This window comes from Neltuma alba, unplaced genomic scaffold (assembly GCF_004799145.2).
Source record: "Neltuma alba isolate B1F8T4 unplaced genomic scaffold, ASM479914v2 tig00010128_pilon, whole genome shotgun sequence".
NCBI lineage: Eukaryota > Viridiplantae > Streptophyta > Magnoliopsida > Fabales > Fabaceae > Neltuma > Neltuma alba.
Window position 1 is genome coordinate 1,423,656 of NW_021635079.1, and position 15,935 is coordinate 1,439,590.

The 15,935-nt window shown below is 33.4% G+C and overlaps 1 protein-coding gene across 1 annotated transcript; it reads left to right on the forward strand.

Moving 5' to 3' along the window:
* The first annotated feature begins 10,803 nt into the window (after positions 1–10,803).
* Positions 10,804–14,303, forward strand: LOC114754306 (uncharacterized). Its single transcript, XM_028943085.1, has 5 exons — positions 10,804–11,053; positions 11,184–11,226; positions 11,310–11,373; positions 11,590–11,960; positions 12,350–14,303. Exons 1-5 carry the CDS (start codon positions 10,804–10,806, stop codon positions 14,301–14,303), a joined length of 2,682 nt encoding a protein of 893 aa, XP_028798918.1.
* Positions 14,304–15,935: the final 1,632 nt, after the last annotated feature.

Genomic DNA, 15,935 nt, shown 5'->3' on the forward strand with positions numbered 1-15,935 from the left:
TTGAAGAAACCTCATTCAGATCCTTGGGAAATTGAAACTTGCCTGAGTTTCTTAATGAAATCAACTAGGCCTGACAAAACTCCATTATTATCAATCAACCTGTTAAAGGTAATAATTTCCTGCTGTTCTTTTGTATATTTCGAATCCAATTTTTCTCCTCCAATAACCATTTTGCCGCGTAATCATAATTTGTTTTTGCTTCCATAGCTTCATTCCCCAACAACGATGCTTTAGAGGATAAAGGAAGAGGGTTATCGAGAGAAGAATCCGTAAAACAACTTTCTTTTGGTTTTTCGATAATCTTTTCGACACAGTAGGATGTCTTCCTCTGCCGCCATGAGCATCTTGATGTCCCCATTCCATTTTTTTATTCCTCCATACACTGGATATTGATCTTACTTTGACAGAGCCAGGCCATCGGAACTTTCAAAATTGCCGTTGCCATTGTTGGGAACTCCGACTTTGCTTTCTTTAGCCCTTGCTCTCATCGCAACCCCTCCCCTTTTTTTCTTAAATTTTTTTTCCAGAAATTTTAGTCGACTAACGGCAGCTTACGGGGTTAAGGGCTGATGTGGAAAAATAATTGAGGTGGCAATTTTTCATTGGCTAACTGGACCTAATGGACCTAAGTAACTTGACCTAAGTTTTCTCCTTTTTTAAATGTTTTGTGCTTTTTATTATTTTTTCATTTAGTATATTTAACATACCGAAGTAGCGTTCAATGTTTTAAATTAATTAATTTTTGGTGCACCTAAACTAGTAGCAAGGAGCACTTTAAACTTAGGATATTAAGTGCTACTGAAAAAATGCTTCAGGATACTTAATGCATACAATATCACTTCTTTGGTCCTAATTGTAAGCTTCAAATTTGGAAAGAGGAATTGTCCATTTTGTAAACTTCAATTTAAGTTTTTCTTAACATTTAATGTATTTTTTTCAATATTGTCCTTAATTATTTCTCTCTTATAACATTTTCTTACGCATTCTCTTTCATTCTTTTTCTCATTTATCATAAGAACATATTTGGAAACAAAAGTATATTTTTAACTTATTTATTATTTTAAACTAATTTTAATTAATTATTTATTATTGGTGAATTAGTTATTTGAAACTTATAATAAGAACCTGAGTGAGTAGTTTAGAATATTGAATGCTATTAAAAACATGATTTTGTGTGCTAGATGAACACAAAATTAATTGAGAATATTGAGTGCTACTAAGAAATATTTCAAAAAAAAAATTAGATGCATAAAAAATCAATTAATTTAAAACATCAGATGTTACTGAAAAAATAATTTAGGGTGTTAAATACTCCCTCCGTTCCTTATTATAAGAGACAAATAATCAAATTACGTTGATAAAAAAACAGTTAAAATTAATTGAGAACAATTAATGTGTAAAAAGTATAATGTTTTTTCCAACAATGACCCTATTAATAAGGAGAGAGAGTATGAGAGAAAACAATTAAATTATTAAAAGAAAGAGAAGTGGGAGGGAAAGAGAATATGAGTTGGAGACAAAATAAATAGGGGTAAAATAGGAAATCAATACAAAAAACTAGGGACAACGCTTAAGTGTCTCTTATATATGAGAACATGCTATAAGTATCAAATGTCTTTTATAATAAGGAACGGAGGGAGTACAATTTAACTCAAATTGATAAGAAAAAATAATAATAATAATCAATAAAAAGCACGTAACATTTAAAAATAAAAGAATAGTCATTATTATAAGTAACTTGATGAATATAATTTAATCTTTCAATGTCATCCTAATTTAAAATCCTTAATTATGAGAGATAATGCAATACAAATGTAAATTTTTTTAATTGAAATATGGGTAAAATTAAACATTTATTCTTTTTTAGCCTATATTAATAATTTAACTATTTTTTTCTCAATATAGTAAGATGGATAGGACTAAAAGGGTCACTGAAGGTGTTTAGATTTATTTTAAAAAAAATAATTTTATAATAAACAAAATAAATATATATAAATTTGTTTCAAGTCGCGAAAAAATAGAAGTAAAAATAAGAAAGAATTACAATCAAGTCCCATATAAGAGAAATAACTATTAAAAGGTTTAATAACAACTTAAACAGCCTATAATAACAAGTTTTCGAGTGAAGAATAATAATTTCTAAAACTTGTTTTATAATTTTTTTCTTGTATGAACCTCGTTATAATTCTCTCTAAAAACAAATAGGATTGAAGAATATCAAATTAACATAAATAAAAGTCAAGAAGAGTATACACAGAAGGCCTTTATTACTATCCGTATCATCATAGATTCCGCAATATTAATGTCGGGGCCGTCATTCGTGTCCCACTTCGCGGTAGCCTGGGACTTATAAACTGACAAGTCAAAGATGGATGTGTAGTCATTTCAAATTTACAACTATACGTGATGATGATGATCATTATTATTACTAAACATTTTTCAAAATAAATGCTTTTTAACTTTTATCTTCATTAATTATAAAACTATTATGCTCCATATTTAATTGTGTGAAATTATAATAACGATTTTATAAAATGTTCAATTTAAATTTTTTAAAAACTTTTGATTGGGCAGTGATTTGGCAGTTTCCTTCAAAAACGACAAAAAAGAATTGTTTGTTGTTTTAACTCGAGACCTTAAGTGGGCCCCTCTGCTTGGCATTTCTAAGATTCCTACCCCTCATCATTATTTCAAACGATGCTCCAAAATTCCTATGCCTTATCATCAATGTTTTCAGGCCCGAACCCGAGCAAATGGTCGGACCAGTCAAACTGTCACCTGAGAGAGAGCAGGCTGTCTTACACCATAAGCTTGTTCTGATGGTTAGACCGGATTTGATCGTTCAGAGCCAAGATTTGAACCGAGAACCGAAGAAAAACTGGGAACAGGAGCGAGTAATGAAAAACCGTCCAGGTTGAGCATGAGCCAAAAGGAACAAACAAAGTGTGAAGAAGAAGGAAAAGAAAAGGAAGAAAGAAAGGAATATCAAAGCAAATACATATTTATCCACAAATCTAATTTATGAAGAAAATAACGAAAATCATACATGAGAAAAAGAAATAAAATACTTCAGGCCTTCATCTATAGTTCTTTGCTATCTGCAATCACGGCCTTGACCTCAGACGAACTGAATGCTTTCAGCCGGAGGTTGGAGCTTTCTCAGATGAGGAGGAAGAAGTGAGAGAATGTGTTTTCTCAGAAAATGGGTTAGACTTCTCCAATACAAACTGGCATTGATATATTTTTTTAAAAAAAAAAATTATGGTCTCTGCCTTTTCTCGTTTCCCACACCCCCTTGTGCCTGACAACCTACATGGTTTATATCAATTGATAAGTTATTGTAGCCGTGGCCTATCTAATTTTTACCTTTCTTAATTTTTAATAATTTATATTCACTTTTTTATATTAAAACATTGACAAATTATCCCATTTTGAAGGTTGAAGACAGTATTACACCATGCGTCTTTATAATATTATTTACACATTTGTTTGTTTTTCATTTTTCATTTTTTATTTTATTGTTATATAAAATTTATTTAGATGTTTTAATATAAAATGATTTTTTCCCAAAATATAAAATGATTAATATAAAGTTCAATATGTATATATATTTAGACTATTTAATTTTTTTAAATTGTTTTAATAATTTCATATTTTATTTCTTACACATATTTTTTTTATGTATAATATTTCTTATAATATTATATTTAATCTAATTATTACATCACCCGTTTAACTGAACTGTCTGACCGATTCGACCATTTGAACCATGACTCGCTAGCTTTTCTGGTTCGACATCCGGTCCGACTTTTAAAACATTGCTCATCATTATTTCAAACGCTACTCTCATGAATTTGGTGGCTGAAGGCACACGTGAACATGACCTTGTCTGTGGCTAGGAACTGTTGGTTATGATTCACAAATAATGGATATGTGGTTAAAATTCGTTAAAAATAGTAAATACTCTTTTAGTTTTATTTATAAATTACTTTCAACATGTTTTATACAAATCAAGAAAAATTTTAAACTTCGTTAATTCTTATTTAAAATTCAATAACTTTTTAACTTTATCCCTATTTAATATATATAACATAATAATAAATAAAAGGTAAAATTATATATTGAGAGAAAAAATTTCTTTTATTGCCCTATAAATAAGACCAGAGGAGTAGATTAGAAATATATTTTTATTTTTAAATATGTTCTTATAATAAATGAAAAAAATGAAAGAGGATATGTGGGGAAATGTGACATGAGAAAAATAATTAAGAATAACATTGAAAAAATACATTAAATATTAAAGTAAACTTAAATTAAAGCTTATAAAATGGATCACACCCTAATCTAAATTTGAGGCTTATATATAAGACCGGAGGGAGTATAAAAAATGAAGGATAATTATTAGATTGAGTTTCTCAATTAAAATAGGTGAGATTGGGGAACACCATGAAAGGAGGTGGTATTCTCAATCTCATTTCTATAAATTTGTTTAATCTCATACAACAAGTAATTACTCATGTTAAATATTTTTTTAATGATTTTTGTCAATCACAATCTCTATCTTTACTTCTCATTCTCAATGTTTTGGATCAAATGAGACCATAAAGTCCGGTAATTGTTATTATCCTATATTATACTTATATACTCCCTTCGCTCAAGCCACTTTTTCACTAATTCATGAAAATTTAAAAATGATAGTTAATTTATTAATTCTAACTCAAATTGATTTTGTTAAAATTTTAAGTTACATTTAAATGTTAATTATAGAGGTAAAATTAATAAATAAACATTAATTAATCTGTAATAGATTTATATTGTGGACTACGAAAATTTTGTAGAAGTTATTTATATTATGAAAAGTAAATTTATAAGTAGAAAAAACTTTCGCTTTTAAGAAATGAAGTATAAAAAGAATCGGAGGGGACTTTTTAATTTCGAAAAACAGTTGATTGCATGTTTCAAAATTCATATACTTTATCTTAGTAAATAAATTTATACACCATATTTTATAAATAAAATCATAATACACGCTTTAACATATTTTTTTTCCCTCTGTCCTTTTTTATAAGAAATGATCTGTCACATAGTGCTGTCCCTAAATATAAAAAAACATATTCTCTTTATCTGAAATTTTAAACTTGCCTATCTATTTTTACCCCTATTAAATTATATGTCACTTTTATTTTTTTGCAATAAATTTTTATTCACTATCTCTCATGTACTCTCGTTTTAAACAATGATATAATTGAAAAAAATTGTGATATCTTACAAATTTATTACTTTTAACTGAATTTAACTAAAATTTTAAACCCCGTGATATTTTTTGTAGATGTTTCATATAATAATTAATAAGGGATGGAGGGAGTAATGGTCATTTAAACATTTATATTTATCGAAAAAAAATTTTATACGCATAAAAAATTCTAATACATACATATATTTCCAAACTTGTTGATATGCTATAAAAAATTTTAATTTGTATTATATTATCAAATATTATAATTTTAAATTTGCATATCATTTATCAAAATTTATCTATCTAATTTTTTTAAACGACTAAAAGCATATTTCAAATGCATATTTCCTTGTGGAGTCTGGCAAGCTATACCCAAGATTATCTCTCAAAAGGTTGTTTGGGGACTATGTTGAGGAAGATGTGCACACGTTACTCAATTTGTTTTCCTCTGCTGCGTGTCTCATATAGGGATTATTAGCTACTGTCATATGTTAACTTATTTGACTTTTCTATCCAAAAAAAAAAAAACACTGAAAGAAATGAATAAAAGTAAAGAAAATTTTATAGTCATATTTAATTATAAGGCACTTCAACTATGTTTAATATAGTCTAGGGAAAATACTAAGAGCTTGTTCGAAATTATGATAGGAACTTTAAAAGTAACTTTTATTTGTGATTTGTAGAATAATCTTCCCATCTCTTATGATAAAATACAACTACTAATTCTTCCACACAAAAAAATACAACTACTACAATCGCACATTAAAATGCTAGCTAAAAACAAAAGAGATAAACTTTTGGATTTGATTGGCGAAAATCTTGGGCCCTTCCCTTGTTGGTTTCATATCCGAGAAAATTCCACCCTGCATGTTTGGTTATTCCAAACAGGGAGAGGAATATCTAAATGTAGAGTCATAGAATAGAAAGAACTAGTTTTTTTCCCTTAATTTGATCTCATCCTTATGTTTTTCCCCTCTCTATCAAGCGAATTGTTAGTATGGGGGATTACTGTTATGGTATATGTTACGGATTTTGGTTTATGATTAATAGTGAAATAAAAGAATATCCTTTTTTTTTTATTGAGAATAGTTTGGACCTCTTTTTTACTTTTTGGTTGGAAATGACTCTTGAAATTAGAAAATAAAAAATTTTAAAGATTGTACAATTCTTTTAATAAAAAGATGCAAGCCAAATTAGGCACACAACATCACTTTAATTTAATTATTTGTAAATAAACAATCTCAAGCAATACAATAGTGCATGTTTGGAATTGTGTTGGGAACCTTCAAAATGTCAGTCGGGATTTTTTTTTAAAAAAAAGGACTAGTTGGATGGAAAAATGAGGTTGTGACTTGTGTACGGCCTTTAATTGAAACAATATTTTTAACTTTTAGTTTCTCTTCAAATTTAAAACAATTTAAACTGATTTTTTAATATGTCATTCAAATGAAAAATGCCAAATTGACTTTTTTAAAAAGCCTATATAAAACGCGAATCAAATTACGCAAATTGATTTTAACCCCAATTAATGTATTATTATAAAATCCACTATTAGTTTTAACAACTCTTTAATGATTGTTAATGGATGCTTTGGAGGCCCACCACTTGAGAGAGCCCGTGTGAAGGGCTGCGGTCAAATTCCTCTGTTTTCTTATAATTGGCAACAAAAGTGGCACTTCAGCTTACAAAATTAGTATGAACCCATATTTCTTCAAAGGAATTAGTGACCATTTCCAATAATGAACACTCCTTCATTTCACACCAACTAAACACGGATGGAAAGGCATCCCATAATACACACAAGAAAATAAACATAAACATATGCTGAAACAGAGCAAAGCAAAGAAAATCAACCACTGTTGTTTCGAGGAATTGGTGCCCCGTTTTTCGTCAAGTATAAAACCACCAGAGCTCCCCAGATTGCGAACGAGACATACACTAATGGCGTCTCATCACGGGAGAGGAGGAATGATATTAATACTGAACAGGCTAGAGAACCAGATATGACATCCCTTGTACACTTATGGATAGATATGCTTATGAGAAAAGTCCACGTCCTAACTGAGTTTTCCTTCAACGGCGATGAATCTCCGTAGGGTCTCTCCACCATACTAGCTAACTCTTCAATTAGTTTACCCAAACCCTCATGTGTAGGAATAGACCTGCATAAAAAAGCAGCATTCCATTAATTAACAATCAAGGTTGATGAAAATATACTTGTTCTTCGCTTATTCAGTTACTGATTATGGACTACTGTTAAATATGTGGCTGTAGGAACAATGCATTATATGGAGTGAGACCAAAGGCCAACCAGTCTCTGGTACCAGAGCAATGCCATTCAATTAGACTGGAGATTCAAAGCCCCAAGAGCTTAAGAATAAGGTGGAAAAGGAAAAGATCAAGATATGACAAAGGAGGAATGAGATGGGACACTGACCTCAAGAACTGTATGATGGATGAAAAAGGAGAAGAAGGCATTATCGTTTGGGTCGCGTGGCCATAGATGATGAGTGTTACTGGAGATATGATAGCCGAGAATATTAAAGAGCTTGCCCCCTGTAATAGCAATGAGGGTGATAGCACTCCAAGCATGGCAAATAATGTTGAGATGATAGACCGAAACCTACAAAGCATAAGAAACCTTTCAGATTGTGAAAAATGGGTACCATCTGACGATGAGGTAAGTACGGTACGGTTGGGTTAGTTTCGCTCTAACAGATCAGCATAAGGGGGAGGAAGCGATTGTGACTTGCCTGAAGGTGTTTGATGAGGAAGAAGGATCTTACTTTCAGATTTGATGCTTTGCGGAGGAGGAGTAACAGAGCTCGATCAGAACACAAGGACGTTCAATGTACGTAATGGTGGTGTGTTGCGCGCGGGTCGGAGAGGAGAAGGGGATATATAGAGAAATCGAGGATGAACTAACAGAGCTTGGATTGTGAGGAAATAGGTTAGGGTCCTAGGTTAGGGTTCCCCCGCAGGCACTTCTGCCTCTAGCGTTTTGACTGGTGGGAGGGAGGTGGGCCCTTCTTCTAGACGAAACTCAAATACTTTTTTATAAATTAATAAAAGTTTTTAAAAATTTGGAAAAAAATAAGATTAAAGATTTTTAATTAATTTTTCTCACCATTTTATCATAGATATCACTTTGTTTCCCATGTTCACTTGAAGTTAACTTCCATTAAATGTGTCGTTTTGGGGTTACTCCAAAAATTAACCGAATTAATGCAATATAGTGCAAAACTCGGGTCGTTTCACTTTGAGGAGCCGAAAACGAAATTAAACCCTAGTAAATGAATGTAAGTAACCTAAACTATAAAAAGAGATTTTTGATTTTGAAAAGCTGTTAATTAAATACTACGAATCAAATTGAAATTAAAATACTTTTTTAATTTGTTTTTATATAAAAGTGATTAAAATGAATGGAGATTAAAGAAATGAAAATGAGACACACAAATAACACTAATAATAATCAATCCTCCAATTCAACAATGTAGGCAATCATCACTCTAAAAGATGTGGGAGTTAAAAACAATGAATTAAGAATTATAATTAAGCTTTTAATCCAACAACCGAGCCACCTCGAGTTGCCACAAAATATTTTCCCAAAATTCAAATTACTAACTGCAACCAGAATAGTAAAATGAAATTAAGGATACTAAAATCCAATGCTCAATTAAATTCTTAAATTCACAATAATAGACTTAAAGCTAGCAAGAGACAATATGATCCAAGATTCTAAGCCACCTTAGAAAATCACAATATATTAACTCCAAAATCAATATAAATATCATAACCACAACATCATAATTGAAATCAAAGCTATAAACAGCCTAATGTCAAATGCTAAACAATAATCCAGTCACAATAATCCCCAAATATAATCAGATTAAGCAATACAATTATCCCAACAATTAGAAAAACTATCCTAAGACCTAGGAATTGTTAAACAATTATTGAGTAGGAAATTAAAGTAACTAAAACTCCCCTTTAATGATCCAAGCTCCTGCCATTATTGTTGAATTAGAGAATTATGGGATTAGCCACGCATAGCCATGAAAAATGCTATATTCAATACTCTATTGCAAGCTTCCATTGAAGAACAACAGCGTAAAGAATTCGGCGCGTCTCCTCTACTTTGTGGGTTGCGCCCAGGAGAAGAAGAAGATGAAGCCGCCAGCTCCCTCCTTCCACGCCGTCGAGCTCGTCCAGCCTCCTTCGTGTGTTGCTCTGTTTCGTTTCCTTCCCTCTGCCGCGCCCCGCTCTGTTCCTTTCGGCGTGTTCGTTCGGCGCTCTCTCCCGCTGCGTGCTGATGATGATTAATATTAGGAATATTAGGTTGGGGCAAAACGTTGCGTTTTGCCCCCAACTTATTATTATATTTTTTTCTTTTAATTTATTTATTTTTCTTTTTTTTTCTTTTTTTAATTTTAATTTTTTTATTTTTGAATCTTCCAAGAACCTGCAAGCAAAATTCAAGGATAAGGTAGCATTAATTGTCTTTAAAAATCAATTAATCATAATTAAATCAAAACATGACAATTTTGCCCCTATAAAATAATAATTCAAAATAAAACAAAATAAATCAATTAAGGCAAAAAGGGACCAATTAAGCTGACAAAACTCATATAAAAGATACCAAAATATATAAAAATAATTGAGTTTGTCAATAAGTCACTTGTAGAATCTCCTGATAATCTCTTGGGGTTCTTCTTTCTTACTTACTACTTCTTTCATAGCCAAATTGGATAATATGTTATTTCTTCGGACATAAGTTTCAAGACATGTTTGGGTTGAATAAACTGATATAATGTTCTCTCTATTTCTTTCTTCTTCTTTTTTCCAGTTCTGTTGAAGCTCTGCGTCCCATTTCATGGTGCACATCATCCCACCTAATATTACAAGGATTACTTTAGAAAAAAAAATGAATAAATATGAAAGATAAAGTGAATTAGAGTTTTATATTTAGGATCAAAATAAAAGTCAAACAAGCTCTTATATTAAGCGCCGAAGGTAACATAAGATATAGGTGAATAATTTATAAAGATTAATAAATTTAATTAAGCTGGTTAATTATAACGAATGTGTGTTGACTTCCTAAACTATTTTATTTAATCATGTGTATTGGAACTATCTCATATAGAAACATTTTACAATTAATAAAAAACTCTAACTAACTCTTATATTAAAGAGAGGATGTACTATATCAGCATCACATCTTCATCTTCGTGTTGGATGGTTGATTGGTAGTTTCACATAAGCTTCATAGGTAGTTTCATTATATTTATATATATATATATATATATATCAGTATTATAACTTGCATTGCATATATACCCTGCCTTGGTAATTTTTAAAACCAATAGGAAAGGATATGCACCGAAGGGGTCGCGAGGAGTGAAGCATATCATGAGTGGGAAGTATGGGTGTAGAATTATCAGCTCTACGTTCCACTCTGTGACAGGCTAGAGCTGTAACCCTATATAGAAATCCCCTGACCTGGATGGAAGAAGGGAGTGAGATAATGGAAAAAATAAAATAAAATGACGCGGGGAGAAACAGGAAGGATGGAAGTAAGGAAAGAGAAAAATGATTCATCTTTGGGGAAATCACAAATAAAGACCCTCGAATTAGCAAAATCACTCAATGGTCACCTGAATTTGCTAAATTATCATGAGGGACCCGGTCTCAAATGGCAAATAGCAAATGTTGGTGAAAAGACGAAATTGCCCCTCAGTCAATCTGATTCATTAATGAAGGCTGAGACAAACAAAGTGATCGTGGAGAGCTTGGAGGAGAAGATTGGTGGTGCACATGGTTGAGAATCAAGTAAGTAATGCTTGTAATGTTTCTAAGTATACTCTTCTTCTTCTCTACCCTGTAAGACCGAGGAATGTGATGTTGTTCTTGAATGTGGCGAGTGGCATTGTGGATTGTTGGGTGATAGGTATGGAGGGAGTGAGCAGTGGAGTTGATCATGGAATAATACTGTTTAAGGAGGGTTCGGTTGGGTTGAGATTCAAAATATTAGTCTTTGTAGTCAGATTGTTGACCTGTGATTTTCATGACGCAGGTTGCCATTGATCTCTGTTAGGAATATCACGAATGGGAGAGTGGGGGAGGGGAAATGGAAGGAGGTAATAATTAGTAGTTTGAGTATGAAGTTAACGGTGGTGCAGTGGGGGGAGAGGAGTAAAGATCTTGTCATTTAGAATGTCCAACTTGTAAAACCCTAATGTCAAGTGGGGAAGAGAAGAGTTAGTTGGTCTTGATTTGTAAATGCAAATTTGATTGAATAAAAGTATAGTGAAGCTAATATATTTTTTTATATGTAAATTGTTGTTCCAGGTTAGGATGACAAAATGAACTGTTACAATGGGTCAAGCTGTTGGAAGGAATTGTTTTGTTTTTTCCATGTTGGTGGGTATTTTGAAAGAAACAGTGAAGGTGAAGTTAAATACGGGGGAGGGAGTGTGAGAGCAAGCAGCATAAAAGAAGGGATAACACTGGAGGAATTAAGAGGAACAATATCACAGTTGGTACACAATGATGCTAAAGGGTGCGAAATTAAGTACACGGTTAAGTTTGCTGAGGGCACACTGGTTGATCTTTATGATGAAGGTGATATTTGCAATATGTTTAGATATAACGATAGCAGTGCTCATTTGTATGTAGCAGCGAAAGGGAACCAGAAGGAAGGTGGAGCAGTGAATGATGGAGAAATGTAAGTGGTTAAAGTTTTGCAGTTGATAGTTATTGTTCGGTAATGGATTATTGTTAATACCCAAAGAAATGTTGTTATCATGTGCACTGCGCAGCAGTAGAAAGTTGTTATTTGGTAATGAATTGTTGTTAATTTTGATATAAATCTTGTAATTAAGGTAATGAAGTTGCGATTGGAAGTTGTAATTTGGTAATGAGTTGTTACTAATTTCCATTCAAATGTTGTTATATTGCTTAGTTTGTTACAGTAGTAAGTTGTTATTTTATAATGCATTGTTGATATTTCCCATACAAATCTTGTTATTATGCTAACTTTGTTACAGTAGAATGTTGTTATTTGCTAATGTGTTGTTGCTAATTTCTATTCGAACGTTGTTATTATGGGTGTAGGGGTGAGAATTTGTTTGGGCTGTCGGGAGAAATGACTGAAGGTGTGGTGAACCTTGGTGATAACTATGAACCACTCATTGTTGACTATGGTGCTGAATGCCTAACGTATGAAGGAGGGGGTTTAAGTCAGACAAACTTCAGTGACGGTTCAGGGAGTGAAGGGACATTGAGGGGTAATTTGAATTGCATGAAATGGGTTGGAGTTTTTGCAGGGGTGGGGCAATATATTCCACATGCCCAAGCTTTTAGGGAGGCTGTGTACAGGTTTAGTATTGCACAGAAGTTTGCAACGACATATGTGAGAAACAGTAGGGAGAAGATGAATGTGAGGTGTAAAGTGGAAGGGTGTCCATGGAAGATTTGTGCAAATGCTGTTGGGAGGGATACTCTTTTATTACGCGTGACCACATTCGTTAATGAACACATTCATTCAGCGCAAGATAACCTAGATGTCACTTTTGCTGGCAATGCTGCGTTGACGTCATCAATAATACTTGAGGAGATAAGGAACCACACCGAAAAGCGTCCTACTGAAATAAGGAAGACACTGGAAAGGGAATATGGTGTGAGGCTAACATATGCTCAAGCTTACAGAGCAAAGGAAAAGGCCATGGAACACATACATGGGAAACCAGAAGAATCCTATATGTTCATACCATGGATATGCCAAAGATTAAAGGAAACTGATGATAAAACAGTTGCTGAATGGGCTTCCATTGGTAATACATTTGAGCGGGTTTTCATTGCATATGGTTCGTGTATTGAGGGTTTTTTGAGTGGTGCAAGGGCTATATTATATGTTGATGGAACTCATTTAAGTGGTCCATATAAGGGGACACTACTCTCAGCGTCGGGATATGATGCAGATAATGACTTGTTGCCTTTTGCAATAGCAGTGGTGAAATCAGAGAACCTTGATGACTGGACTTGGTTTCTGTTCAAAATCAAAGAAATTGTTGGTTCGGTGCAGGTGACAATTGTGTCAGACCGACACAATGCCATAATAGGAGCTGTCCAAGCAATATTTGGAGGTGAAAGACATGCGTATTGTTATAGGCATGTGAAGGAAAACTTCAGCGCTGAACAAGTAAAAGTAAACAGAGGTAAAAGGACAAGCCAATGGTCAAAAGAAGATGCATTAAAGGTTCTTGATAGAGTTGCTTATGCAAGGGTTGATAGTGACTTTGATAATGCAATGGCAGAGCTGAGAACTATGTCTCCTGAGTTACATGATTGGGTTATCAATCAAGGTGATGTGAATAGGTGGGCAATGAGCAAGTTTCCATTTAAAAGATGGGACAATATAACAACCAATATAGCTGAGTCTTTCAATTCTTGGATGGTGAAGGAGAGAAAGCATAATGTGGCGCAAATGATCCATGAGCATCGGGAGAAAGTAGCAAGGAAGATGCATGCATCATATATGTGTATGAGTAAGTGGAGGAATTGTGTTGGGCCAAAAACCGAGGCAAAGGTTCTGGAGAATGTGTATTTCAGTAGGTATATGAGTTGTGACAATTATGGAGGCGGAAGACTGTGTGTACATACATCTCGTGGAGATCAAAGAGTAGACCTTGGTCTACACCAATGTAGTTGTCTTGGTTGGCAAATGTCAGGAATTCCATGCTGCCATGCTTGTGCAGCCATTAAGACTGTGGGGGGAAATGTATATGAATATGTTGAAGATTGTTACAAAATTTCAGCACAGGAGAAAATATATGGCAGGAGCATGGTTCCAGTGGTAACAATCGATATGCCTAACCCAAATGACTATAGGTTTGAGAATCTTGTTGAACAAACCTTGCTTTTACCACCAAATACAAGTAGGCCTCCTGGAAGACCAAGGACTAAACGGCAGGAATCACAATTCCAGAACAAAAAAGTCTACCATTGCACCAGATGCCACCAACCTGGACACACAAGGAGGAGTTGCAAAAATCCCAACCCATTTTGAAGTTCATTTCTACAAGCGACAACTAATTTTTTGGTGTATATACGCTCCACTCTTCTTAATTTTTTTGGGAGAAGGGTGTTGCTAGTTGCATAGCTACACAGCTATTTTTGCAAGTAATATGTTTGCTGACAAGGAAAAAAGAAGTCAACGACGTTGTGAATGTCTTTTTGTTATTGACTATTGCAAAATTGGTTGTTGTAAACGGACCTCTTACTTTTTGCTAAATGACATTGTATTGCTGTAAATTCCCTTGCTTGTATTGTAAATGCAGACTGCTTACTTGTTATATCAGCAAATAGAGGTTGCTGTCAAACCACATGTGCTTTGTGGTTATTTGACTTAGTATTGCTGTAAACTCCCTTGCTTGTATTGTAAATGCAGACTGCTTACTTGTTATATCAGCAAATAGAGGTTGCTGTCAAACCACATGTGCTTTGTGGTTATTTGACTTAGTATTGCTGTAAACTCCCTTGCTTGATTTGTAAATGCAGACTGCTTACTTGTTATATCAGCAAATAGAGGTTGCTGTCAAACCACCTGTGCTTTGTGGTTATTTGGCATACTGATATTGCCAATTGGTTAACAAAACTTGTTATTTCGCAAAGTGAAGTTGTCACTGGGTAAACAAAAGTGGAAAGACTGTCATTTAAACAGGAAAAAAATGAACTTCGCCGCTTCCACTTCCGAAGTTGTTATTTCGCAAAGTGAAGTTGTCACTGGGTAAACAAAAGTGGAAAGGCTATCATTTAAACAGGAAAAAAATGAACTTCGCCGCTTCCACTCCCGAAGTTGTTATTTCGCAAAGTGAAGTTGTCACTGGGTAAACAAAAGTAGAAAGCCTGTCATTTAAAGAGGAAAAAAATGAACTTCGCCGATTCCACTTCCGAAGTTGTTATTTCGAAAAGTGAAGTTGTCACTGGGTAAACAAAAGTGGAAAGGCTATCATTTAAACAGGAAAAAAATGAACTTCGCCGCTTCCACTTCCGAAGTTGTTATTTCGAAAAGTGAAGTTGTCACTGGGTAAACAAAAGTGGAAAGACTGTCATTTAAACAGGAAAAAAATGAACTTCGCCGATTCCACTTCCGAAGTTGTTATTTCGTAAAGTGAAGTTGTCACTGGGTAAACAAAAGTGGAAAGGATGTCATTTAAAGAGGAAAAAAATGAACTTCGCCGCTTCCACTTCCGAAGTTGTTATTTCGCAAAGTGAAGTTGTCACTGGGTAAACAAAAGTGGAAAGGATGTCATTTAAACAGGGAAAAAATGAACTTCGCCGCTTCCACTCCCGAAGTTGTTATTTCGCAAAGTGAAGTTGTCACTGGGTAAACAAAAGTGGAAAGCCTGTCATTTAAAGAGGAAAAAAATGAACTTCGCCGATTCCACTTCCGAAGTTGTTATTTCGAAAAGTGAAGTTGTCACTGGGTAAACAAAAGTGGAAAGGCTATCATTTAAACAGGAAAAAAATGAACTTCGCCGCTTCCACTTCCGAAGTTGTTATTTCGAAAAGTGAAGTTGTCACTGGGTAAACAAAAGTGGAAAGACTGTCATTTAAATAGGAAAAAAATGAACTTCGCCGATTCCACTTCCGAAGTTGTTATTTCGTAAAGTGAAGTTGTCACTGGGTAAACAAAAGT

What these genes read in the sequence shown, in the direction of transcription:
- LOC114754306 (XM_028943085.1), top strand. Translation starts at nt 10,804, where the DNA reads ATGGAAGTAAGGAAAGAGAAAAATGATTCATCTTTGGGGAAATCACAA. An exon ending in GAAGATTGGTGGTGCACATG is followed by an intron (nt 11,054 to 11,183) that starts GTTGAGAATCAA and finishes GTTGGGTGATAG; the next exon opens with GTATGGAGGGAGTGAGCAGT. An exon ending in GTTGATCATGGAATAATACT is followed by an intron (nt 11,227 to 11,309) that starts GTTTAAGGAGGG and finishes TTCATGACGCAG; the next exon opens with GTTGCCATTGATCTCTGTTA.